Source organism: Squalius cephalus, assembly GCF_949319135.1.
Source record: "Squalius cephalus genome assembly, chromosome: 8".
Taxonomy (NCBI): Eukaryota; Metazoa; Chordata; class Actinopteri; order Cypriniformes; family Leuciscidae; genus Squalius; species Squalius cephalus.
This window is the reverse complement of record NC_137129.1, coordinates 5,114,525-5,142,428: the sequence shown is the minus strand read 5'-3', so window position 1 is coordinate 5,142,428 and position 27,904 is coordinate 5,114,525. Positions and strand designations below refer to the sequence as shown.

Below are 27,904 nucleotides of genomic sequence, written 5' to 3'. Positions count from 1 at the left end.
AGACAGGAAGATGAGCCTTCAGCTCCCTGTTGGCCTGTTAAACTCACTATAATATGTGACCCTGGATCACAAAACCAGTCACGAGTCACACGGGTATATTTGTGGCAATAGCCAACAATCCGGGTAACAATACATATTTTGACAATATGGGTCAAAATGATCGATTTTTCTTTTATGCCAAAAATCATTAGGATATTAAGTAAAGATCATGTTCCATGAAGATATTTTGTAAATTTCCTACCATAAATATATAAAACGTTTATTTTTGTGAGTGAATGCAGCACAATCGCTAACATAAATGGACAACTTTAAAGGAGATTTTCTCAATGTTTCGATTCTTTTGGACCCTCAGATTCCAGATCTCCGCCAAATATCATCCTATCCAAACCATACATCAATGGAAAGCTAATTTATTCAGCTTCCATCTCAATTTAAAATAATTGACCCATGTGACTGGTTTTGTGGTCTAGGGTCACATATGAATTATAAAAAGTCTTAAATGTTGATTTGTCAGTAAATAGCCAAACAAAATGCACACTAGTATTTGTGACACGTCAGTCAGCCGAAACCCTCTACTGACCTGTTCGGAGGTCTTGTAAAAGGCCACGGAGGCGTTGACCAGCTTGAGCCGGTCTTCCATCTTCAGCATGAGCTGCTGCCAGTGGGACGCCACATTCTCTGCGCAGTCGCGGATCATGTCCATGTCGTAGTGATTAGCCTGTAGAAGGGCCTCGGCTTTCTGCTGGACCTGTAGGGCGCTCTGATGGGTTTTCTGTGGAGAGGAGGAGAAAACATGTCAGATGAGACACAAAAACAAGGACTAACACAACAGAATAGATGGGCAGGAGTCAGACGACTTAAGACAATGGATTCTAAGATACAACTGATAGTTTATTATTCGCCCACAAAGTGTGAGTATTCAGTTCAGAATAGGAGTCTGATGGTTGGAGGAAATGAGATAAGCAGTCTTTGTGGCTTCAGGTTCCCAATAGCAATACAGTGACAGCGGATCTGATGTTATCCTGATTCTTCATTAAAGGAGGGGAAGTAGAGAGCAGGAGCACATGAGGATCAGGTCATGTCTGGATCATCTATGAGCTCGAGGTGCAGATAAACGGCCAAATGAAGCATCAATAAATATGTTTAGCTATTTGTAGTGCTGTGTGCATTTGTTTCTTCTACACTTTCAATTTCAAGGGGTTGATTTTACCATGCATTAATTTTTCAAATACATTTCTTTTGCAAAAAACTGTAAAAATATTATTACAATTTAAAATAACTTTTTTTCTATGTAAATATATTTTAGAATGTCATTTATTTCTATGATGGCAAAGCTGAATTTTCAGCATCATTACTCCTGTCTTCAGTGTTACATGATCCTTCAGAAATCATTCTAATATGCCGATTAGCTGTGTAAGAAACATTTATTACTATTTTCAATGTTGTGTTGCTTAATATTTTTGTGGAAATCATACTTTGATGAATATAAAGTTCAAAAGAATAGCATTTTGGAACATTATAAATGTGTTTACGGTCTCTTTTGATGACTTTAATGTGTCGTTGTTACATAACAGCATTCATTTCTTTAAAAAAAATAAAATAATAATAATTCTTACTGACCCCAAACTTTTGAACGGTAGTGTATAGATTTTGTTTTATCATTGTTCCAGAGCCAAACTTTCAATTTTAAACTATAAAAAGGTATTTTAAAAGTTATAAAAAAGGTTTAAAACTATAATACATTCAAACAAAGAATGAACATCTGTTCCTCATGTGTGGTGTACAGTCACATATGATATTATAATATTTTGTTCAAATGTTACTTAAAATATCACAGAATCTCTTTATCATGCATCAATTTCCAAGCACGCCGTGATTTATAAAATTCTTCAAAAAGTGTGAAAATATAATTTAACTGTATTCAGGACACATAAATGCTAGGTATGAAGTTAGCGTTAACAAGACAGTCAGCTGTTTAATACCAGAAATGTATCAAATATTATTTGGACAACAGAATGCTGTTAAACATAATACATAAATTGACTTGTGGTGGATTCACAGTGGATCATTGTTAGTATACAAAATAAAAAGTAGTAGTGTGAAAAGTGTGTGAGTTTATGTTTGTGGTACAAAAAAAGCCCAGAGTTGAAGAGCAAGTTAGCACTAATGAAAGTTGACAATATTTATAGTTTGTTCTATTATATCTATGGTAAAGGTCTATAATAAGAATATGGAAATGGTGTGAAACATGATGAAACAGTGAAATGGTGAAACATGAGCAAAATAAGAAAAAGAAGAAGAAAAAAAGGAAACGGAAAAGGTTTGAAGCAGAATATAAGGAGCACTGACCTCGATTGCATGCTGGAACTGCTCATGCTCTCTCTGCAGCTGCTCGGCTTCTTGAAGAGAACTGGCCGTAATCAGACCTGCATTCAGCATTGATTCACCATTACGGATCCAACCCAGAACCTGCAACATTAACACAGACAAATCGACACATCAGTGCAGTGTAATATAGCACTTTCAAAAACAGTAGGCGGTATTAAGTACATACATACTGAGCGGTATGCAGTAAGTAGTACACAAGTATGCCACTCTGAAGATAGCCTGTGTATTACCTGTTTGACCTCGGCCTGTAGGTGGCGCAGTTGCACACACTGCTCCAGGTGTCTGCGGTGCTGCTCCGCCGCCACGTCCAGCTCTTGTTGTTTCTCATGTAGAAACTCCAGTAGATCCTGAACACGGGTGGCCATGTCCACATCACGGTCACACAGCAACTCCACACCTGGAAAACAAGAAGAAACGCCAAATTCTTAGCTCTCATTTTATTCCACAACAAACATCATGAAGCCGCTAGACTGAAAACTCTTCTTTTGGGACAGTTCTTTGATAAATAGAAAGTTCAAAAGAACAGCATTCATGCGAAATTGATTTTTTTTTGTAAAAAAACTGTCTCTTTTGATTAATGTAATGCATCCTTGCTGAAACAACGTATTCATTTCTTTCAAAAGTTCACCAGATGTGCATATAGCTATAATACAATATGCTATTTTCTAATATCATGTTGGCCTCACCGGACGCCTGCACCTCGTTGACGTACTGCAGCAGTTCCTGGCCCTGGTGGATGACATGGAAGGCCAGGTTGTTCATGGTCAGGGCTTTATCCGCGTGGTGCTGCAGTCTCTGTTCGGCCAGCGTCAGGTCTTCTGTGTCAAAGTCATTCATCTGCTGCGACAGCTCCTCATTCCATGAGTCCAGATCGGAGATAATCTGGAAAAAAACGTACAACATATGAGCAAAGTCTGAGAGTCTCAGACCCATTACTAATGGGCAGACACAGTGAGATCACCCAGGACAAGAAACAGAGTGACCTGTCTTGCCTTGCTCTTATATGTAAAGGCCAATGTCTTCCTTTATAAACTCTCTGTGCAAACAGGAAAGAGAGAGAAATCACTTTTGGGTGCAAATCATCCTTGAAGATTGCTGCTTATTAATTGTTAGCAAATCATATTAGACATCAGGGAGTCACTAACTATGTGCTGATGGGAATATTGCCCTAGTTTAAGGAATAGTTCACTCTGTCATTAGTTACTCTCCCTCATGTCGTTCCAAACTTGGCTTTTTCTTCCGTGGAAAACAAAAAGTTCTGGCAGCTTCTTCCCAAATCAGGATTCAAAGTTTGGAACAATGACAGAAATTTAATTTCTCTGTGAATTATCCCTTTAATTAAAACGCATACTGTCCCCCCACAGACACTTGGTCAAATATACAGTGAACTCACGTCAATGGCGTCCCTCTCAAAGATCCTGAGCTGGAGGAACAGCTCCAGTTTGATCTTCCTCTCCTGGAAGAGCTCTTCCATCTGAGCCTGAGCCTCATCCAGCTGCTGCAGGACGCTCTCGATGTGGTTGATGGAGCTGTTGTGAGGAGTCTTGTTGCTGGAGATGGCCGAGTCTCTGCGGGAAGACAGGGCAAGAGCCGTTACAGCACAGGTATATTTGTTTTAGTGTGTGCGCAAGTGATACAGAAGGAAACAATTACTATTTACAATAATGTCTTTTGGGAAAATCAAAGCTGTAATAAAAATGGAAGTATTCATTTAAGGAATGTTTGGAATTCTCAAGCACAAGTCTGATGGAATTTGAGGAATTTTAGCTCTGTTTTCTCTATTTGTACCTTGTTTACACAAACACAATGCTTTTATTTGGTCTTCCTGACTATTATCTGCTTCATTGATTGATTGAGTGGGGTCAAAACAGGGAACCTTGGGAATCAGTAAGGACCAAAAATGACTTGCTGTGTTTAATTCTGATTCATGAATCTGTTTGACTGATTCCTTGAAAAGATGTTTTCACACATTAAAGGGACAGTTCACCCAAAAATTAGACTTCTGTCGTCCTTTACTCACCCTCAAGTTGTTCCAAACCTGAATGAGTATTTTTGTTCTGTTGACCACAGGAGACATTTTGAAGAATGTATTTTTTATCATACTATGGAAGTCAATGGCTACCGTCAACTGTTTGATTAACAACATTCTTCAAAATATCTTCTTTTGTGTTCAACAGAAGAGAGAAACTCAAACGGGTTTGGAACAACTTGAACTATCCCTTTAAGATTTTAAAATACTGTTTTTCCCCATTTGAGATGCTATTTTATCATCTAAACGAATTTGGTTTTATCCCATTACAGGCTGCTTTTGATAAAATATACAAAATGCATACTGTAGCTCTCAAATCGCATATATATATATATATATATATATATATATATATATATAAATCATTTCATTTTAGACAAACTTTTATTTCACTATGTAGCAGCTCTGATCAAAAATGACTCAATTCAAACTGATACCTTGAGTTCAACACTGATTCATGAATCAGGAGTTTTCAATTGGCAATTAAGATTGTACATTACTGAGGCAAGTGTTTACTTTCTGTTGCATTTTCAATCATTTTGAGGGGTTTTATTATCTAATACTAATTTGATTCTTCTAAATTTAACTTAAGTAATTCAAAATTTTAAATTGATCTTTATCCCATCAAAAGCTGGTTTGGATGGAAATAAATAACATGAATGGCTATCAATTCGGATAATATATATATAATTATATATATATATATATATTATATATAACACTGTCTCCATCACCCTGCCTGTGAAAAAGGAGCAAATGGGGTTTGAAAAGCAACTTTTTGCTTCGTTTTGTTGCTCTAACCTCTGAGGGATAGAAGTAAATGATCAGCAGAATAATGAACCTAAAACTAACAAAAACCGACAAATATTAGGGCCCGAAAGAGGATGTGACTTCAGGCTTGAAATTTAAATGTAATAAAACAAAAAGCCAGCACTAATGAGATTCTAAATTCATTAAAAATTGAAATTATATGGTCCTTAATGCATTATCTGCGAACGGGTGAGAGGATTACAAGCCCATTGGAAAGATAATATGTAAAATATGTAATATTATCCTCTTTTCATTAAAAAGGTTAATTATCAGGGACAGCTTTAGTAATAATTGTACAAGAGGGTGAGGGGGAAAAGAGAAAGAGGAAGCAACAGTTTCAGACGAGTCTGTAAGGGATGGAAGAAAGACAGAAGAGTCCTTTCATCCCGTCTCAAAGGATACAAGCGGGTTAACTCTGATTAAACTTTATTAAAAACAAATGGTGTAATAAAGTAAAAATCACTGTTATCAGGGTAATAAAGGCCCTCGCTTTTAATTGACGCTTCAGTGCTGGTCCTCTGCGGAAAGTCTGTTCCCATAGTGATGTGCTTTTATCATACAAGGCTTGCGTGACTGAGTGGACTTGTTACGGAGTAACAGAATAATTAACGCTTTCACGACCGGTCAACAACCTCAACACAACCAGGGTTTCGAGATTAGACCAGGCTCAAATAACATGACAGTCCTGCGTCTGGAAGTGAGTAACTGAGTGCGATGCTGAGATCCTGATATCTCATGTGAATGCGCAAGAGAGCTTGTGTACAGTAAGTGTGTAATGTCTCTGCGGTGTGGGCATTCTGTGTGTTGGTGTGAGCTGGGGACCTTTCTGTTTGTACCTCTGGGCTCTCGGGGTTTAAGTATTACCTCGGCATAATTAACTAGGCGGTTATGAAAGCAGGATTATGTAAGACACTAGAGGAAGAGAGAATAACAGAATGAGAGAGAGAGAGAGAGAGAGAGAGAGAGAGAGAGAGAGAGAGAGAGAGCACATGGAGGGATAGCCATCGTCAAAATTCACATGTGTAGAGAGACTAATTTGCAAGCGGAGGAGGAGGAGGATCAAGCCACATGTCTTCATCTGCTCTCCTTTATAAAAAAAAAAAAAAAATAACTTTAGTCGTGGAAATGCAGTGTGAATGCTAAACTGACACGCTGTGATTTTGGTGTTACCAGTACTGCACCAGTTATTATACAAAAATAAATGTAACCTTTACAATACAATATATGTTATAATATAATTTCATATATAAACAAAACAAATACATAATACATAAAATGCAAATTCATAGGTAATATTTTATATATTTATAAAATACATAAAATATTGATCAATATTTAAGGGTCTATATGAAAAATTAAGTATATATATATATATATATATATATATATATATATATATATAATTACATTTATATTTGGAAAATAACAAGTGGATGTGACTCAATAAAAAAATGTAATCTAATTAAACTATATGCTAATAAGTTTAATTGACTGCAATGTATCACATATAAAAGTATTTACAACTTAATACAAGTTTATTCATCAGCATAGGACTTAATTAGATTTAATTTCTTAATGATTGATATGAACCAGTTATTATTTGAAATTAAAATGGAGTAATTAATAATATTTGTCATATATATAACATAACATGAGACAGAATTTGTGATAAATACAATACATATTTTATACAATATATTAATATAAATGAATTTTATTTTATTTATTTTTTACTTTTTTGATGTGGAATTAATTAGATTTTTTTAACCTACTGACAACCCTAATATCATCATCTTTTTTGTGTGAAATAGTTAGACCCACTTCTTCATCACGTCTACCAGACTCATGTATGTGACTTAAAGGGGTCATCGGATGCCCATTTTCCCCAAGTTGGTATGATTCTTTAGGGTCTTCATGTACAGTTTGTAACATACTATGCTTAAAATTCCTCAATGTTTGTGTAAAACAACACATTTTTACCTCCTCAAAAACAGCTCTGTTCACAGCGACCCGTTTCGGTGCATGTCTCTTTAAATGATAATGAGCAACTGCTCACCCCACCCCTGAAGACAAAAAGTACTGCCTTGGTGGACAGAATACAAATGGCTGAGGGCGGAAATACGCTAATACGTGACAGTCCGTCAGCGGTCGTGGGCGGAGCATTAGCAATATGACATCATATTGCTCAGAAAATCCAAACGGCTTGATTATTGAGAGTGTTTAGACTTTTTGAGGATTAAAAAAAGGAGTGAATTGTGTCCACACACTGCAAAGACAGATTTATATGCAAACACCAAATAAAAGTGAATTTTGCATCTGATGACCCCTTTAAGATCATACTACGTAATCATAATGGGTTGCATCAAACCATTCCTCGAGGAATATTTTTGCAGTGTTGTGCAGGCCACTGCAGTAGTGCTGGCAGTCGGGTATTCAGAGCTGCACTGATGAAATGTGGCAGAGCCGAACACGTGAGAGCGGTGAGAGACTGCATGCTTCTCTCTCCTTCTCCTGCTCAACTTTCCGCTGAAGCATCGAGCTTTACTGAATCTCAGCCTTCAGTCCTTCCCACACGCAGAGTATACATGTGACTGACCATTAGCACTAACACTGGACATCAAGCCAAACAATGCCACTTCACAGCTGCACTAATAGTTACTCACAGTTACAGTAATGCAAAGAGAGGATGGTGCTCCAAATGCAAAGTGGATGTGGTGGAAGAGGCCAAATGAGTGCTTGAACCATCCAAAGGTTTGTTCAAGTGAGCATGACTAATGTTTGCTTGAGTACGAACACAATACTGGTTACAATTCTGACTCAAATTAGCTATTCCATTAGGCCAGTTGCATAAACATAGCAATTATGATAAGACTGTGTCTTAAGAACTAGTACGACCAACTAGTAGTTAGTTATGGGTAATCAGTCTTACTTTTCTGCATCAAATTAGAACAATCTACGTTTTTATGTGACCGACTTAAAGTTATGAATAGTTTATGCAACTAGCCCATTAACGATTCTTCTAGTGCTTAATTGGTCCTAAATATATACAAATATGCAAAACCACAAAAATACAACTTTTTGGTAATATTTAGTAATTTATTTTAAATTCAAGCACCATTATTATGCCAAAAATATGTCCTGAATGTGTATCTTTAATATTGACACCTATGTAAGTGCTTTGAGCATCAAGAACTCCTAAGATTAATATTGAGTTGGGTGTAATAAAATGAATGAATAATCGCTTTGAACGATTCAATGAAAGAGTTATTAAACTGATTAAAACTATTAACTGCAAACTATTATGAGCTCAACACTGATATTTGAGTATTTCTGACTGATTCGCTAAAAGAACTAGTTCATAACAGTTATTTGTTCATAAGTTACTCTGGTTTGTTGTTTGTAGTAAGGAACAGTGACAGAAAGATGTGCTTTCTATTTATCATCTGTGTATAATCCTCTATGTTTCAGACTTCAGAGGTGCAACTCATTGGTGTGTGTAAGATTTCAAAAGATGACTCACAATAATGACTTTCCCAGCTCAATGGAATCAAACTTGTGTCCACACCAAAACATGAAAGCACTAGAAAGAGCTGTTGCAGAGGAAGACATGAAAGGAAAGGACAGATGAGAAGATTGTGCACCTGAGTTGTTGAATAAGATCCTCTCCCTCTTTGATGACATTTACAGTGAACTGCAGTGTGGTCTGTTGCTGCTGCCCGAAACGCTTGATCAGGTCCTGAACAGCCTCCACCGACTCAGCGTACACGTCGTCCAACAATTCCTTTTGCAGCTCCTCCAGCCATGTCCACAGCTATGAGCAAAAGACACATGCGGTAATCACTTTTTTACTTAGCTTAGAAAGCTACGGTAATACCTACAATAATAATAGAAATATTATTATTTGTGTCGCATATAAAGATTGCATATTTTGCTAAATGTACACATTCACCTTGTGTAATTAAGATTTTTCCTTTCTGATCTGATATTGAATGTTAAAGGGGACCTATCACAAAGTTTTGATTTTGTTTTTGGGGTCTACTAGAACAGGTTTTCATGCTTGAATGCTTAAAAAACACATTGTTTGTCACATTTTCTCCATTGTTGCAGCTCCTCTCTTCCATTTAGTTCCTGTCTCTATGAAGCCCCTCCTACTGAAAAGCACAATGTGCTCTGATTGGTCGACTGGATCAGTGTGTTGTGATTGTGACCTCTTCGAATGTGTATGGGAAATGTTCCGCCCCTTACCATAACCGCCAGTTTTAACACACTACTTATTAACTCAACCAGGCCTCGTCCCTTATTTTGTGTATGCCTTGGGCGGGAATTATTTAAATGAGGAATATTGTGATGTGTTCGTTGAGGCGTTTCAGGGAGTTCAGAAACTGATATAGAGTTTCATTTGGAGTGACTTTGTGCTTTCTAACTTTGCAGACATTTTGTATGCTCAAACAGCAACATTACACACTAAAGAAAGCTGAAAATGTATTTTAAAAAAGCATAAAAGGTCCTCTTTAATGTATCAGGTTCTTGTGCAAATGTGTAAAACTACATGCTTTCAGACTCTATTGAAATTAACATAGCATATTAAATATGCAACAGTCAAGGCACAAACACAAAAAAATTAAATATATAAATATCTACATCCTTTTACTACACAAAAAACTACTAGTCGCAAAAAACCTGCACATTATGCATAAAAATGGGAACATTGTTTGAAACAGGCGATCTGAGGCCTGAGGAGAACCGAACAGTTTTGAAGTTTATTGTTGACGGCGATTCATTTGTTACAAAAGCTGTGCTTTGATGGCGGCCCTCCAGTGATTTAAAGACGAAGAACTGAACTTCTGTGATAGGTTTTAGCACGCTTAATTAAAGGTTGTCTTTAATTCAACCTCTATAAAGTAAAAACAATTCACAGACAAAGGCTTAAGCCTAGTCCCAGACTAAAATGCATGTTTGAGATGTTTTAACTGAAATCAAAGTATGTCAGTGCCATTTTTTGTAGGATGCACACCAGTAAAGTTTTTTTTCTAAGGCTTGTTTATAAAAGCTACTTAAATGCCCTAATTTAACTAAGGCCTAATCCTGGCTTAATCTAAGCCCTGTCTGTGAAACCGGGCCAAAAACATCCTATTTTTTCATTCAGACTAAGCTACTCGACCATCCTGTCCATCCCTAGTTCTTACCTCCTTCACATGGGTGTGGAAAGCCACTGACATGTCCAGCAAGACCTTTCGCTGCTCCACACGCCTTACAAAGTCCTGGATCCGGTCCTCCAGCTGATGGGCGGCCTGATAGATCTCCTCCGGGTCACACTCGCCCGTCTGGGCCAACTGCTCCGCAGCTTCAAGCAGCTTATCAGCATTAGTGTATGTATTCTGATAAAGAGAAGACACAAATGGACTATGATGATGCTCATGTCAGACGTTAAGAATATTTCACTTCAAATGCATTTCGGCACTGACTAATGCAAACAGTTGCTGAAATAGCTGCAAAGTTTCTTCTAGTCAGTAGAATGTCTGTGTACAAAATAAAGTGTCAGCAGATATTAAGCAGACAGTCTACTAATACTCTAATGACTGCTAGTGGACATGTAGTTGCAAAGTTACTTATAGTTAGTAGAATGTCTAAAGTGGACCAGTTTAACCAAAACCTGAAAATACGATAGTCCATTAGTAGGGTCTGTCACACTGGTGACATGAAATCAAATAAAATAATTTACATAAGATTAAATATACCCATGGACCAGCAGACTAGTAAAAATGACTAGTCGTACAAGCCCTAACGTGTGTTATATTGTATTCAGCGACTTCTTATCAGCTGTGTTAATTTATGCATGGAAGAATCCAGGGAAGCCAGCTCAAATAAAACCTGAGGGGAAGGGGAGATTTCATAATGGGATTGAATGGCGAACCTGAGCAACTTCCTCAAAGTCTTCATGGCGTTTCTGCAGGGCTCGGGCGCGATGCAGAGACTTCCCCACCCCCGTGTGTTTGCTGAGAAACGCCTCACCGTGGTTCTCAATCCAGTCAAGAACCTACTCACACAGAGACAAAAATTCAAATTAATTTGTGAGACAGCGGCAAAGCTTTCGGCAGTCGTCCTTTAGGTGAGAATGTGTCCTGTCAGAAAGGTTTTATGTTAATGGCAGTCAAATCAAGATAGCATGACAGGTGAGACTACAGGGTCCAAGACAGAAAGAATTATGCATAAAGGTGTCGTTCACAGCCTAGCTCTCCCTCTCTGCCTCTCATCGCATCCCCGGCACCTGAATAGTGGTTTCCATGGCAACACTTTCCCTCAGCCACAGAATTAGCCGTTCTGCATTCTCTCAGTCGAACACCTCTCTGCAGAAAACCACAATCTCTGCACCAATAAACTGGCCCTGAACCTATGAAAACAATGTACAATAGAAAGAAACGCAAAATGCTACGCTTCGGCAGCGGCTTATCCTTGGCTTTAAATTGCATGTGTCTATTTCTGTTTGCGTGTAAACAATTATAATCCCAGAGAACTTCAGCCCAAGATGCTGCAGTGGTGTTTTCTCTCCTGTATTAAAGAGGCAGTGGTAACAGTAATTGCATGCTAAACTAAAGCCTGCCCAGAAGTAGGAATTTTGGGAATTTGGGAATCTCAAAAAATAAAAAAATAAAAAAGTCTGCTGGTAAGATGTTTTGCCGACACACTGCCGCACACTGAGGGATGCCAAAAGCACTGGTCGCAAGTACATACTGGAATACAAAAAACTATATCAGTCTTTCTTTCCTATCAGTAGAACCAAATACAGACTCAATCAGGTGGATGCAACTACTTTCAAGAACCTCATGGTCAAAATGGCTTTAATGTAAACAGAGGGGACAAAAAGTGTCAAATTGTGTGGTGTATAATGTGATTAATATTGATCAGAAACAGAAATATTAACATGATATACAAAATATTAAAACACTATTTACCTTACATTTTTTTCTTTTATTATTTGAGATTTGAATTGTTCAAAATTATGGAATATTACATAGAAAATCTTTAATATTATTTAAAAACATGCCATTTTATTACATTTAGTTAATAATTATATTACATTTATCCCTCTTTGTGTGTGTGTGAAAATTAGCCAAAAATGGTTCTGTGGAGATAGGATTGTTCACTGTGTAGGTATTAACAAAATTGTAATAAATAAAGTCATTGACAAAAATATTATTATATAAACATTTTATGTTCATTACTAAGTTTAAAAACATTACATTTTTAAATTAAGGAGTGATATTGTTCAATATGATATTGGTTTTTGTTATGATATCAAATTTTTTGGGGTTAGTGACATGACAGCTTATGGAGTCCTTTCAGTAATTCATGCAGACTCTACATCCTTTTATTGTATCTCCCTCATATCCCTCTATCGCACTGTATCATCTCTATGCTTTTTGATTCGTTCCCTCAAGGGTATTATGAAATGCCACGTGCAGTTCTCAGTAGCACACTTGAACCCATGTGGATCTTGTGGGTTATTTTAAGGTGAATGAGTGAGAGAGTGTGTGTGTGTGTGTTTTACCTGCTGAACGTCCTGCTGGAATACACACAGCTGCAGACGTTGGTGCAGCCGGACCTTACGGTGTTGCCAGATGTTCTCCAGCTGTCTCTGGTGATGCAGAACCTCATGGATGATGTCCAAAACATGGTGAACCGCCTTGGAGTAATTGGCGGACGCCGTCAGCGAATCAGCACTGCCGGGGGTCAAAGGGCGCTGAAGTTTGTCCAATAAGGCTTTTCCATCTTGACTCACCTAGCAGAGGGCGGGACAATGATGAGAAAACAATTGTACAAACCTATTATACTAAAATGAAGTTGTATTGTTATATGCAAAGTAACTCTTAATAGCACTGAGCTTTTTATAATAAATATAATTAGCTAAAATTGCCACTTCAGACATGCCTGTAATTGCTATAATGTGCTAGTATATTACTTTGGGATCAGTTCCCTTAAAAGGCTTTTCAAGAGTGCCTTGCAATTTAGTGATTTGGAGATGCACGGCTCTGTACCTCGGAGTAGGCAGCGGTGATGTGTTCGTACAGGCCTTGGTGATGGTGGATGGCGTCTTCCAGGTCCTGTAGCTCAGAGGGCAGGTCCACTTCCCCACACGCTTTACACCATGAGTCCACGTTACTCATGTACTGAAGAAAGACACAGGTATACACACATTTACAACAGAAAAATAGAATAATTACATACAATATGAAGCACACTTTAAAATAAAGGCAAGCTCTTAAATTGAACATATATTCTTTTATGTTATGTCAATATAGACCTCTGACATCAAAAGAACGAGAGTGAATTAAAACTAATAATAAGGGCAAATGCAGGACATGATGAGAGACGTGCTTTATAAGCTGCACTCTGAATATCAATTCAAATCAAATCGTCTTTCATCTCATCCCACTCTTTCTCAGAGATGAAGAGAGACTGAGAGTCTGGTTCCTCAACTCAAACAGAATCTCATGCATGAGGACGGCCCGAGCCAGGCTGCCTCCAGATCGGCAGTTGTGCTGATGCTCAAAGGAATAAAAACGTCTGGAAAAAAGATTGTTGTTGATACAGCATCTCTATAAAACAGGGAGAATATTTTATTCACCTGTCCTCTCTACAGCAATCTCTCAAATATCATGCTTTTCCCACATTTTTACAAGCATGTTTTGTTTTTTTCCGCATTCCGAAAGATAAAAGTGAATGTTTACAATGCAAATAAAGGGATTATAAATGCTGATTAAAAACAAACTTTCATTATATTTCATTCCAAATAAAAAGTTAATGCTCAGTATAATTATATTTTACTCAATATGTGTGTATTCTACATATTTGTATGCTTATTAGAAAGTTGTGCTGTTAGCTAAGCAACATTCTAACTTTTAAAGTTAAAGTCTTGGTTTTGTTTTTAGGCTGTACTAGAACATGTTTTCATGCTTGAATGATTCAAAAAAACACCTTATTTGTCTGTCAGTAATACTCGGTTTAATTCCTGTCTCTATGAAGTCCCTCCTTCTGAAAAGCACAATGTGCTCTGATTGGTCGGCTGGATCAGTGTGTTGTGATTGGTCAACCGCTTCGAGCGTGTTTCGGAAATGTCCCGCCCCTTACCATAACTGCAAGTTTCAACACACTACTAACTAACTACACCAGGCCCCGCCCCTTTATTCTGTGTATGCCTTGAGAGGGCATTATTCAAATGAGGAATATTGTGACGTGTTCGTTCTCGGAAGAAAACTTTGCAGACCATTTTCATGCTCAAACACTAAAGAAATGTAAAAATGTTTGTTTTGTTATTCTAAATGAATCAAAGCCAAAGTCTGATTATTCATTTTTAACAGCACGTGAAGTCCATTCCTCTTTTCTAATTATGAAAAATCACATCTCCTACAGTCTGACCAATTCACAACTCATACACATACAGTGATCTCTCCGCCGAGCTCTCACTGGTTTCAGTGATCATTACAAGATGATGTATCAGTGTTCTCTCTGACCTGGTCACATTTTTGGTGGAAAGTAGCAGACATCTCCAGCAGAGCGCTCCTCTCGTCCAGCGCAGCAGCGAAGGCCTTCCACTCCTGCTCCAGCTGACCTGAGATCTGTTTGATCTGCTGGGACGCGTAGTGGCCCGCCTCCAGCAGACGGTTCCCCACCGACATGATGCGGTTTATGTTAACGTAAACATTCTGCGGGACACAAACATTTTTTACTATCATCATATTAAAATGATTTCTGAAGGATCATGTGACACTAAAGACTGGAGTAAAGATTCAGCTTTGCATCACAGGAAAAAATGACATTATAAATATACTCAAATAGTAAATTGTAATAATATTTCACAATATTACTGTTTTTCTGATCAAATAAATGCAGCCTCTGAGAGCATAAGAGACTTCTTTCAAAAACATTACAAACACTTGTAATTCGGGATAACAAAATAACATTATTCACACTGTTATTGATGGCTTATAACACAATCATTAAACTTTTACATCAACATTTGAAGACTTACCACAGCTCAATATGCCTACATCCTCTTTCTGCCTCTTTAAACAGGAAGTGATCAATACTTCTCCCTACAGTAATGGGGATTTTTAAAGGACGCCCCTAACAGGGCCCACAGCTGGTGGGCGAACACCCAAACAGGAAGCACTTAGGTGGATCACGGTCTAAGCTTCATCTCTGATTATATGATGAGTCACCATCACTCAATAAAGAATCGGCTCTTACATTGTCAAACGCAAGCCATTACGCAGCTTAAATGGAAGAAAAATACTAGTTTAGTCAGTGAGCGAAAGAAATGGCAGTGTGTGCGTAAGTGTTTCCACTGTGGGAACATTACGGGATACAGGATGAAGGTAGTGACACAGTAGCTACGCGTTTACATGGACCCTAATAATCTGTGTGTAATCAGAATTTCTTTTTAAAAAGTCATAAGTAACCAAATGGAAGGAATTGTCCAAATCCGATGGACATTTCCGTTCAATTGGACATGTAAACACTTGATTGGATTGAAAACCAAAACTGGAAATTCTGTGCATGTGCAGTGATGTATAAAATTGGCGTATGATGCAAGGAACGAGTTGATTGATTATAGTGTAATAAATGACTGACGTGTCAATCTAAAATTCTCATTCCACTCATGTTTTCCCAGAAGTCCTTGCTTTGGACTCTCATCCACAGACGCCTTGTTTTGGGTGTGGGAAGGGGCGATTTTTTTACGGCTTGATAAATATAAGCTGCACGGCACAAAGCTTCACGTGCTCGTCATCTCCTAATCAGGACCCAAAATAGATAAATATTAAGCCTGCTTTTTAAAACCTGCGCCGACAAGGGAAACGCTGTATATTTGTGGAGTGTGTGCATGTCAAAAGATCAATCTTCTCACCATGCAGTTCATGGCAAAGTGGTTGTGCTGGGTCTGCAGCTCCATGGCGTGGGGGTGGTTGTTGCCGATCTCAGTGTATCCAGCCAGAAACAGCCCTTTGTTGTGCATGATCCAGTCAAACATCTGCAGAGATACAGCAATCACACACACACGTCAGGCACACATTTGACTAGAAACAGGTTTAGTGTATGCGTGTGTTTGTAATGTAAGAAATTCCATCAGGCGTATATATGAACACGTGTATCGTTGTGTTCATACAGCTGAAATGGATAAAAATAGAAAATCATAAAAATGACCCATTTCTCGGGAGCAAAGAATAGCTGCTGGTTTCCTAGCAACATGCAAATTGTCCACCCACTATGAGAAACATTGATACGAATTAGTGAGAACTTCTGTAAATATGTGCGCAGATCCAGATAGAATTAAAACACAGGGTTTGCCCCACCTAGGGGGCCTTAAGCAAACCTTCAATGGAAAGCAGGAAGATTTAAAAGTATTTAAATTAATACATTGCTATTAATATAGTAAAATAATCTAGCTATAATCTCAATTGAAATTATTAAAATGCTATAAAAAACAAAATAAAATAATGTTAAAAAAAACAAGAAAAAGCAGAAATCCAGAAATGGCCGTGTGTGCATAAGGGTTTCCGCTTAGCCTAGCCTATATGGTGTGGGACTTTAAATATTGTCTTATTCAACCGGAGGCCGAGAGTCAAAAAGGTTGAGAACCACTGATTTAGAGGATATTCCACCACCGGTTAGCTGAATGACAACATTTGTGTTATAATAGCAATTAAGAAAATATTTTTCACTTGACCCAACCCTAAAATGTAATCAAATAAAATGACCAAAAATAAATAAATAAATAAATAAATAAATAAATACACACATATATATATTTTTTTATTATTATTATTATTATTATTAATTATACATTTTAGTACCAAATATACATACACATATATATATATATATATTTTTTTATTATTATTATTAATTATACATTTTAGTACCAAATATATATATATATATATATATATATATATATATATATATATATATATATATATATATATATATATATATATATATATATATATATATATATATTATTATTAATTATACATTTTAGTACCAAATATATATATATATATATATATATATATATATATATATATATATATATATTATTATTAATTATACATTTTAATTTTAGTACCAAATATATATATATATATATATATATATATATATATATATATATATATATATATATATATATATATATATATATATATATATATATATATATATATATATATTAATAATAATAAACAAAATATTACATATAAAATTTAAAATATATAATAATGTAAAATATTGTATAAAATAAATTATTATAATAATAAAATTTAAAATAAAATGTTATTTGTCAAAGATGTAATTCCTGTGTTTGGATTTGTCTCTATATTAAAGGCTTTTCTCTTGTATTTATGCATGTATCATGTGAAAGTTACACGAGCTAAAAACGTTAGTAAGTGATGCTATCACGCTAATATAATGTTAATGAGTATAATTTGTGTCTTTTTGACTGTTTGAATTTATGACTATTTGCCTTGCCCTACTCGTTTCCATTGTGAGTGCCTTACTTAAACTGAAAAATGCTTTTTCTGAGGGATGAGTGAAAAACATCTCTCACGGTAATCATAATGGCATAAATACTGTACAATATGCAAGTAATACAATGTAGCATACAAGGCTGTAATGTTCATGTTTCTTGGGCGTGCATGTGCGGATCTCACCTTTTCGGCATCCTGTTCGAACAGCCTGAGCTGGAAGCACTGGTCCAGCTGCAGCTTGCGCACGTGCCAGGCCTGGTGCAGGTTCTGCCGGGTGCTGTGCAGTTTCTCGAGCAGGGCTGAGATGCGGGGCAGCAGGCCCTGGGTGTCAGCGTTGGGCTGCCCTTGCCCTTCCCTCTGCCCGGGTGGCACAGGCACAGTTCGGTTAGCGTAGCTCTCGCTGCTTTGAATCCTCTGCAGGAGCCTCTGGCCCTCGCTGTCCACCTCCTCCATGGGAGCCTTCATCACCCTCTTCTTCAGGGCCGCGTGCTCCTCGATCATGCGCCGGGCTCCCTCCAGGTCCTGCGGGAAGTCTTTGCGTGTGACCGTTTCTTGCATCTCCTCCAGGCGGGCGAGCAGATGCCGAGCGTTGCCTGTGAAGTCTTCGAAGGCCACGCGGATCTCGATCCACTCTTCATGGTTGTAGTCGAGGCTGCCCTCGAAGTCGGGCGTCAACTGGGACGGGTCCACCACCTTAGATAAGCCCTCAAGGGAAACCATTGTGGTCTGAGGTGGGCGTGATGAGAAGAACAGAAAATGGACATTAAGGGTAGAGAAAAAGGATCGGGGTGGAATATGAAAGTGAATCAATATGCACAACACCCACAATGCACAATATGACTTCCTAATGTCCTAAATCCTATGTGAATGATGCAGCCGTTCCAGGCTCTGTTAATGACCAGCAAGGTGGAACAGCTATTTTTAACCGGGGGCATAAGTCTAATTTCATACAGTCACTCCGGGACCGCCTGAGGTCCAAACTACCTAGAGACAGACAGACTCCCAGCATGAAGCCTGAGGGCGTCAGAAAAAGCGATATCAACAACACCACCAGCACTGAAGTAATACAAACCAGCAGCTCTGACCAACTGAAGAGCCTCGGGTAATATGTAGATCTGTGTACAAATGTATATGCATGCCATGTATAGGGTTAGCCTAACCCTTTTTTTTTTTTTTTTTTTTTTTTTTGTGTGTGTGTTTTTACTATGTATATGTTTTTGTGTATGTGTTTTTACTATGTATGTGTTTTGTATTGTATTATGGATCCCTCTGGGTCTGGAAATAAAGTTTATAAGTATATTTGCAAAATCTTTAAAATAATAAACGTTTGGCTTACACTATGCTCAGAGCATGCGTCAGGTGTCTAGTGGCAAATCTACATAGAACTGGAAACCGTGGCAAAACTCAAACACATCCCATCACAACATAATTGGTGTTTACTATAATTCAATTTTTTTGACCAATGAGAATTCACAGTGGGTGGGGCTACCCAGCATAAACACCCATTCACACCAAGAACTATAACACAAATTATATTAGTAAAAAAAAATCATTCTCAAAGTGAATACATTGATACGGTTATTCTGTGTCGTTATCGTCCTTGATGTGAACGCAACAGAAAAAATAAACAAACAATCTATAAAATGTCCTTGAAGCAGCCTGTTTGTTAAATTCTTCAGCATTTGCATAATATTTGATCAAATATTTCTGCCTCGTTTACTTTTTTGATTTTTTTGAACATATTTACACAATTAATTATACATTTTAGTACCTTAATTGTTTACATGATAAATTTGTTCTGTTTCAAAATATTTGCATAGAGTAAAAAAAAAAATGGTACTGTCTCTTTAAGAATAGCGCGAGTCTGTTGAGCGCTTGTAAATAATGGTTTCTTTGCCACATCAATTTGTGTGAATATTAGTGAATTGTTTTTGCTTTGTTTTTGATTCACAGTTGAGAACTGACAATAAAGAACAAAATATACTGTGTATTAAAAAAGACATTTTCAATGAAGACAGAGGCGTGGATTTTATCATTAGAGACAAATTAACCAAACCGAACCAACTGTGATTGACACAGAAAAGGTAAAATTTGTGCAGAAATAGGCTTGAGAAAGAGACTTGATGTGTTAATTAAGTATTATGTTATTGTGGCATTTATTAATAATTAGATAATTCTAATTTTAGCTTTAGTTTTATTAATAATTATTATTGTTTTTTAATGTTGTCATTGTATTCGTTTTAAAAAATATTTCTATTTAGCTTTATTTCATTTTACAACTTATTTTATTTCAGCTTTTTGCCAATTAACGAAAAAACAAAACAAAAAAACATTAAATTTAGTTAACGCGGATGCGAGTGCAACTGTGCATCCGTACACCAAGTAACACAATTAAGACAGACTCAACTCAAAAAAAAGTCCACTCTTCCATTCATTCATTTCTGATCATATTAGTCTGCTCTACCTAAGAGGACAAAAACATAGTGTGTTATTCTTTCTACAGATGAATAGATGGGAGAACAGAAAAATGAAATCAAATGAGCTCGAGTAGGCTTCATCAAAGCCGTGAAAGAGGAGAGAGCGGAGGTGTGCGTCTCTTTTGTGAATTCAAGGTAAATGCAGTCTAAACCTATTCATCAATTCAAGTCCTGCCGTCACACAGGCATCGGCAGCCTTTCACACACACACATCAACACGAGCACGCTGCCCATTAGTCCATTAACCACAATGAGAATAATGCAAGTTATGGAGTGCATTTGCTTATTTTTTGCCTTCTGCTCATATTTTGTTGTTGGGTAATTGTGAGAAATGTGGTATGTCATGAGCAGTGGGCGAGATGAGAGCTTGCAGCCGTTCCTATGACAAATTCCTTGACCCTGCCCACCAGAAACATTTCATCATGTGTTGTGCTCAACACTTGTCTGGACTTAGATGGACCACCAGATGGCAGGGAGTGCTTCTGATCCTCCCAATCAAATTCATGCACAATTTCTCAGTGTTGCGAGGTAAGAAAAGTGGTAAAAATGGGGCATTTTATCTGCGAGTGACACCAGCATGTTGACCTGTGATTGGCAGAAGCATTGGAATATCTCACCTCCATTTAGCATATGTAAATCAATGTTATTTTACTATTATTTATATTATAGTATTTATTAATATTTTAAATGAGCTTTTATTTTTACATTTTCAGATTTCATATTAAAGTTTCAGTAATTGTAATTTTTATTAGTTTTAGTTCTTTTTTTTATTATTTTTATTTCTATTTAACTTTTTATTTTTATTAGAATTTTTTTTATATCCGTTTCAGTAATTTTAGTAATTCAACTTATTTTATGATTAATCTGTTAATCAAATGATTATTTTTATGATTAGTCGGTTAATCTCGTTTATTTTTTACGATTAGTCAGTTAATCTAACAATTACTTTTACGATTAGTTGGTTAATGTATCGATTACTTTTACTGTTAATCAGTTAATCTATCAATTATTTTTTATGATTTATTTATTTATTATTTTCAGATCAGTCAATTAATCCTTAAATATTTCTTTTTAAATTTCATTTTTTTCATTTCAGTATCAATAAATTTAGTAATTCAACTTATTAGCAAATCATCTTATTTTATGATTAAGTCAGTTGATCTAGCGATTATTTTTACGATTAGTCTGTTAATTATCAATTATTTTTATGATTAGTCGGTTAATCTATCAATTACTTTTACCGTTTAATCAATTATTTTTATGATTTACTTATGTATTATTTTCAGATCAGTCAATTAATCCTTCAACCTAACAATAAATAATAATAGTAACTTCTGCCATTAATCTTTGAATGTTTTATACGTTTAATCTTTACAAACAAAAATCCCAACATAAAAAGAAATAAAGGCATCAAGAATTAAAAGGCATCTATCAGTAATACAAATGTGATTTGACAGCATTTGCTTGCAGGTGCAAGTCTTGAAATATTTAGTTCATTCGGCAGATTACAGTATCTGCTTAAATACATATTTGTATGAATGAGTAATTGACAGCACATTATTAAACAAATACTCCAATCAAGGAGTGAGTTCATCCATCATTTTAAACAACCAACAAAGACTTTAAAAGCTTTGTAACCGAGTGCAGAGAGTACGTTACGATTCATTTTCAAAGAGAATTAGCAAATTTATCAACAACAAACCGCTAGCCAACAACTCGTCAAAGCTGAGAGAAGTTTAACCCAACGCAAATGAGCAGCAAAGTGAAGCGACGACTACCAAGAGAAGTGAAGATAGCGGAGCTTGTTTAGTTTACATATAAATGCCTTTCCCAGCAGAATGTTCAGTATTTAGTCCAATTTATTTTTGCCAGCAAAGATCCCACTTGTGATCATATTTTCAAAAGCAAAGCTACGACCTTTGTGCAGCATATTAATATCAATAGGTCATCCAGCAATAGGAATGGCTTTTGTCAACAAATAGTAAAGCGAGTGTCACACCGTGTCTATACTGGACACGATCGGTGCGATGCGATGTTGTCTACACTGGATCCCCGACAGTAAACCAATGCCTCGTTCAATTTATGAAGCAAGCACAAGCAATACTTCTCATAGGATGGACAAATGGATTTGCAGCGGTCGCTTTGTCCAGTGTAGACACGGTGTCAGTGTGAAAAGGCCTTTATTAATTCATATCATGTCAAAATGATTCTAATTGCCTGTACTGGAAAGCCCTGACTTCTCCCAATAGACCAGTGTGGCATCATGTAAAAACAGCCTAAATGTTAGTGGCTTCAATTGTTAACGGTAATTATTCAGCGACAGATACATCTGTTTGATATACCATTACATCCACTGTTACCTGGTACCCTTAATCTTTCCTCAATCTTTCACATGAGGAAACAGAGCAGAACTGACGTAGTGAAGAATGAACTGTCATTCACATCACAGCCGCAAATTGATCTTAATGGTGTTATGAAGGTTGCCATAGAAACAAACATTTTCTCCGAGTCCAAGGACGTGACGCTCAAGTTAAAATCTTTTTTTTTTTTTTTTTTTTTTTTTCAATTATGATAATTCCGGCATGACATGTAACTGCCAGTGATGATGTCACGGCAACATTGGTCTTTATCAAATAATAGCGTAAACATGTTTTATTCATGGAGGTTCGAGATACTTATGCGTTATTTGATCTAAAACATTATTCTCTTGCACTGCAGCTGTGACATGAGCCATCATTTCTTTCCACATGTGCTGTTAAACTGAATGCGCACACACACACACACGCACAAAAGCTTCTCCTCCAACAAAAACAAACACCAATGCGCTCAAATAAAAACCCGCCTGAAAAAACCCACTCTGACGGCTCTGTGAACCAAAAAGTTGCACCAACATCTTGCAATCTAGACTCGATACATAACAAATGCAGAAAAACACGCCAAAAAAGCATTTCTGCTGCAGCCACATTTACATTCACCCAGTCAACACACACACAGAGACAGAACATCAACACCCACACACTCCCACATCCACCTTCACACGCTCACACCAACACAGATCGGATGTCACAGACAAACCTGCAGAGTATTAATTAATAAGATGAAATGAAATGCAGCGGCGAGGCCGTTTCACCTGATATTTCAGAAGATAATCTGCTATATTTGTATTCTGCAAACACTGAAATGCCTTTAATCCGTTCAAAAACACTAATAAACACCAACCGGATTAACAGAACTCTAATTTTAGTATATTAAAGCATGCAATAATTAAAACATGCAAAGAAAGTGTGAATGTGCAGAGATTGACAGTGAGCTCTGACGGCGTCCAGCTACGCCTCTGATCACATCAGACGGTCCCGTACCTCAAACTCAAACTTGGAGCTGCCGAAGTTGGTCCTCTGTTTTTGCCAGAAGTTGTCTGGTTTGATGATGAGGGCGATGTGGATGCAGCAGGGAAACGACTCCTGCAGGATCTTCAGGAGAGGCTTGATGGAATCCCACTTGGAGCCACGCATGTCCACGATGACCGTGAAGCCATGTTTGCACACGTCCTCGCTGGATGATGGGGGGAACAGAGAGAAAGAGAGAGAGAGAGAGAGAGAGAACAAAATATGAGCTTTAATCCTATCTGCATTACATAATCTATGGTACATCCTCCTCGCTAAGAAACGAACACAACCGCTGCACGAATAAAACTGCAGGAACTAAAAATAAAAGTGATTTCCCTTGACAAATCAATGCACATTCAACAGAACGGACAGACTGGGAGGGAGGGACGAATCGCAGAGCTTACCCATGAAACACAGCAGCAAAATATCTATCAAATGAGCAGGAGACATGCTGATGGAAGGCCTTTGGTATCCAACCTTAAGAGCTGCGTGACACAACCGTACGCTCGGTCCGTTCCTCTGAAACGCCTCAGTCAAACATCTGCCTGTCAGATTGCACCTGTGAAAGTGTCTAATCGAGGAGCTGTGGACGAACACACCGCCTTGTGCGACTGCGACACGGTTTTACACTCTCTCTCTTTCTCCCTCCCTCTCTTGCTCACTGGCTCGCTCGCCCTCCCATTTTTTCCCTGCACACTCGCATGCTCTCCATCTCTAAAGATGCGCGCCCCTCTCTCTCTCTTTATCATGATTACATCTCTACCCATCTTTGTGCGCTTCTCTTTTTTATCTCTAGGGGATTTGCTTTGTAACTGTGGAGACCTCTCTCTCTCTCTCTGGTGTGAGTGTGTGGGTGCAGGGGACAGAGTTTGTGTGTGAGGATGATGAGGAGGAGGAAGAGCCGTTGGCAGTGGCTGAACTGCGGAAGGTTCTTGATCGAGCCCACGCTGCCTTTCCCACCAACCACTCTTTCCATCGCGCCCCCTCTTGCGTCTCTCTCATATCTAAATCTCTCTGTTTTCTATTCCCCTCCCTCTTGTTAAAAGTACCGAGCGACTAAATTCATTGCAGTATTACTCGCCGAGGAACATGTTATATTAAAGATGTGATGATAAACCATTCAGCCATGCTGCTCTCTAACACACATTCTGAAGGGGTAAAACAGAAGCAAAAGCGCTATATGGGTTTGACAACTTTATTGAATCTGTCTGCTATTAATAACAGGGGGATTGTGCCTTTTTTTGTTTGTTTTTTGCTAAATAGTTATGAAAAGAAGTAATTTTCACTGCATCTAAAAGGGATAGCTCACCCAGAAATTAAAATTCTGTCATCATTTACTCAAGTTGTTCCAAACCTGTATAATGATGACAATTGTAATTTTTGGGTGAACTATCCCTTTACATAATTTCACCATTCATTTTGTGGCACACATTAAATGACATTTCGAACATGTTTGGAACACAATTCTACGGCTAATTTAATAGCTAGGATTTTATGCATCTTAGACACACAATTAAATCATATTTTCACAACTTAGCATAATTTGATTTTCAGCTTAAATGCACATTATGCAAAAATGCAAAGAAAAAAAGAATTAAGTGATATCAAGCATGCTATCCACTGCAGTGTGGTTATACTTAACTATTAAAACTTTGAAATAATTGAAATAAAGTTGAAATAATAGGGGGAAAAAACATGGGAAAACGTAGGGAAATTAGAAATGTTACCTTGGCATTTAACTGAAAAATAAAACTTAAAAATAAAAAAAGTAAAATGATAAAAATGACAAAGGTACATAACAAAATTACTAAAACAAACTAAAATTAAAATGATCCACTGACACTAATATCTGCTTGTAACAAAACATTAAACTTTATCACATTAACTTTAACATGATACAATTGTATCAGGTGCAAAATTGTTGTTAGTAGTGGAAATAACGCAAATTTATAATAAAAAAAATTCACAATAATTATTTGAATGGTTTGAGTTAAATAAAAAAGTTGAGTTTGGGATAAAAAATTCAAAATAAATAATTCGATTTTTTTATGTTTTAATAATTTTTTATGTTTTTAAAGGTTGAGTCTGGGACAAAAATAATACAACAAAAATTGGCATGTGAAAAGTATCAAAAATAAATTATGAGGGCATGATAAAAAGGAAAAATTTTGCATATATAAAATATGTTCTAATACAAATCAACCCCTTAGAAGGAAAACTGCCCGCAGCAGAAGGAATAAATAATTATGATAAATAATAAAAAAATTTATGTTTTTAAAGTTTGAGTCTGAGACAGAAAAAATAAAACAAGAAATGGCATGTGAAAAGTATCAAAAATAAATGAAGGCTGTATATAAAATCTGTTTTAATACAAATCAACCCCTTAGAAAGAAAACTGCCCGCAGCAGAAGAAACACTCCTGAATGTCACAGTGCTTCTCTGTACCAGAGTAACCGCCGCATGCTCAGACTAATGGATGCTAAAGGCACCGTAAACAAACATGTTTATAGAGCTCGGCTGCTCGGCAGAGCCGTTTAGAGGAATTGAACTGGAGGGCGGACTTGGCCTGCCTCATTCAATTTTTATAAGCACAACAAAGGATCACACAGCATCCCTAGTTCACAGGTCAATTACAGATCAATGCGCCTGACGATGAGGGAAAGAACACATCACAGCGTCGAGCAGCAGGACCGTTGGCACATTCACTGCACAATTCACCGCATCCAATCTAGTTGAACGGATAGTGACGGAACAGCATTCAACAAATGCCCAGCAGGTGCATCCTGGGAATGTGTCAAGCGAGTGTGTCAATACCTAGGGATGCCGGCGAGGTAGGCGATGAGTCTGCGGAGATCTTCGTGTCGTATTCGGTCGTGGTTAGTTCGTGATGGGAATGTTAAAACCGGACCTCCTCGTTTGTCTCTGCCACCTGGAGAAAGAACAGCAGTGAGGAGAAAACACATTAAATCAGCTGATAGTAAACTAAATAGGCTTTACTTTGAAAATGCTTCTCCTATCCTATATTCTAGAGCTGTCCCCGAATAATCTACCAAACGTTAGTCGATGACTAGAGGCTTAGTCGACCAAATATGTATTAGTCGGTTGGTCACAGGTCGTTAACACAACTGGTCCATGTGGTAATTATGTCCAGCAGAAAATACAATATCAACCTCATATATGGCTTATCATCTGAAACATGCAAGTATAAGCCTAATGTTAGCCACTTTACACAGCAGCTCGCTGTACTGTTAACCTAGATAGATGTTCATGCGGAGTGTGAAAGTGAAATCAGTACCACGCTTTAGTTTAACTTAATGTGTATTTCTCCACTATACCGCAGAGATGAGAGTCAGTGTCGTCAAGTTTCTTTGCAGCTAACACAATACTGGTTTATAAATAAATTAAAATGTTCAGAGAGTCTCCTTTCTGTTTTTTTCCAACACATTCAAAATCAATGCTTTTGCCCGTGTGCTGCAGTTTTATGCAGACCTTTTTTTTTTTTATATACCACCCCTATATATTTAAGCAATTAAATCAATATCATATACATGCGGGATACTTCACCGATTAGCATTAAGCTTTGTATCAGTAGAAACTTGGTAATATTTTCAAATGACCATGCTTCCCTCCCTCATGTCCCCCTGAGACGAGATATTTCTGTATTGTGTGTCTGGAAAAAAACCTCAGATGAGGCAAACATTGTTATTTAGCGTCATCGGAGGCTTTTTTGTCCAGAGGCGAGAGACTCCAGCCAGTAGGAGGAGCTCGTCCCGCATGTCTTCAACCCGTCCATCGGGGGATCTCACCATAAAACGCCGTCTTTTCAGTTTCGAGTCGACTAGTAGCCTAGTTGTATCATTTCTTCCGACACTGCCCTCTGTAACCGGTAGGCGTGGCTTGGGAGTGGCCTCGTAGGGCAGCAAGTGCATTCTGGGAGTTGTTGTCTTTCATCCACATGACAAGGAAATATTGTTGCGCTCAGATGAAGGCTAGTTGTAAGTCCAGGTGCGTGAAAACCAATGAAATGTGTAAGAGGCTGTAAATGGTTCGCACTCTGAAAAACTAGACAAAGTCTTTAACAAAAAGAATCAATTTATTTTAATAGAGCAAGAGCAAGAGCTCTTGCTCTATTAAAATAAATTGATTCTTTTTGTTAAAGACTTTGTCTAGTTTTTCAGAGTGCGAACCATTTTCATCCACATGAGCCAAACATACATTTTCTGGCTTTTCTCAGTCTAGAAGGCACCAACTTCTAAAATAATTTCACATTTCTACTACATAAATGAC

The 27,904-nt window shown here is 37.2% G+C and overlaps 1 protein-coding gene across 4 annotated transcripts in view; it reads right to left on the bottom strand.

The window, feature by feature from the left end:
• The window catches only part of trioa (trio Rho guanine nucleotide exchange factor a), a 113,312-nt gene that overhangs the window by 30,630 nt on the left and 54,778 nt on the right, over nt 1-27,904 (bottom strand). For 3 of the 4 annotated variants that reach the window (XM_079878203.1, XM_079878204.1, XM_079878205.1), the window contains exons 4-18: nt 26,432-26,546; nt 23,591-23,783; nt 17,938-18,480; nt 16,134-16,256; nt 14,740-14,931; nt 13,264-13,395; nt 12,777-13,007; nt 11,142-11,264; nt 10,414-10,605; nt 8,869-9,038; nt 3,782-3,956; nt 3,075-3,270; nt 2,619-2,785; nt 2,350-2,469; nt 581-772 (exon numbers count right to left, since the gene is read on the bottom strand). In XM_079878203.1, the coding sequence (XP_079734329.1) occupies nt 581-772; nt 2,350-2,469; nt 2,619-2,785; nt 3,075-3,270; nt 3,782-3,956; nt 8,869-9,038; nt 10,414-10,605; nt 11,142-11,264; nt 12,777-13,007; nt 13,264-13,395; nt 14,740-14,931; nt 16,134-16,256; nt 17,938-18,480; nt 23,591-23,783; nt 26,432-26,546 (2,864 nt within the window). Of the gene's footprint in view, nt 1-580; nt 773-2,349; nt 2,470-2,618; nt 2,786-3,074; nt 3,271-3,781; nt 3,957-8,868; nt 9,039-10,413; nt 10,606-11,141; nt 11,265-12,776; nt 13,008-13,263; nt 13,396-14,739; nt 14,932-16,133; nt 16,257-17,937; nt 18,481-23,590; nt 23,784-24,021; nt 24,297-26,431; nt 26,547-27,904 lie in introns of those variants that run through there. The other variant, XM_079878206.1, reaches the window with a different exon arrangement.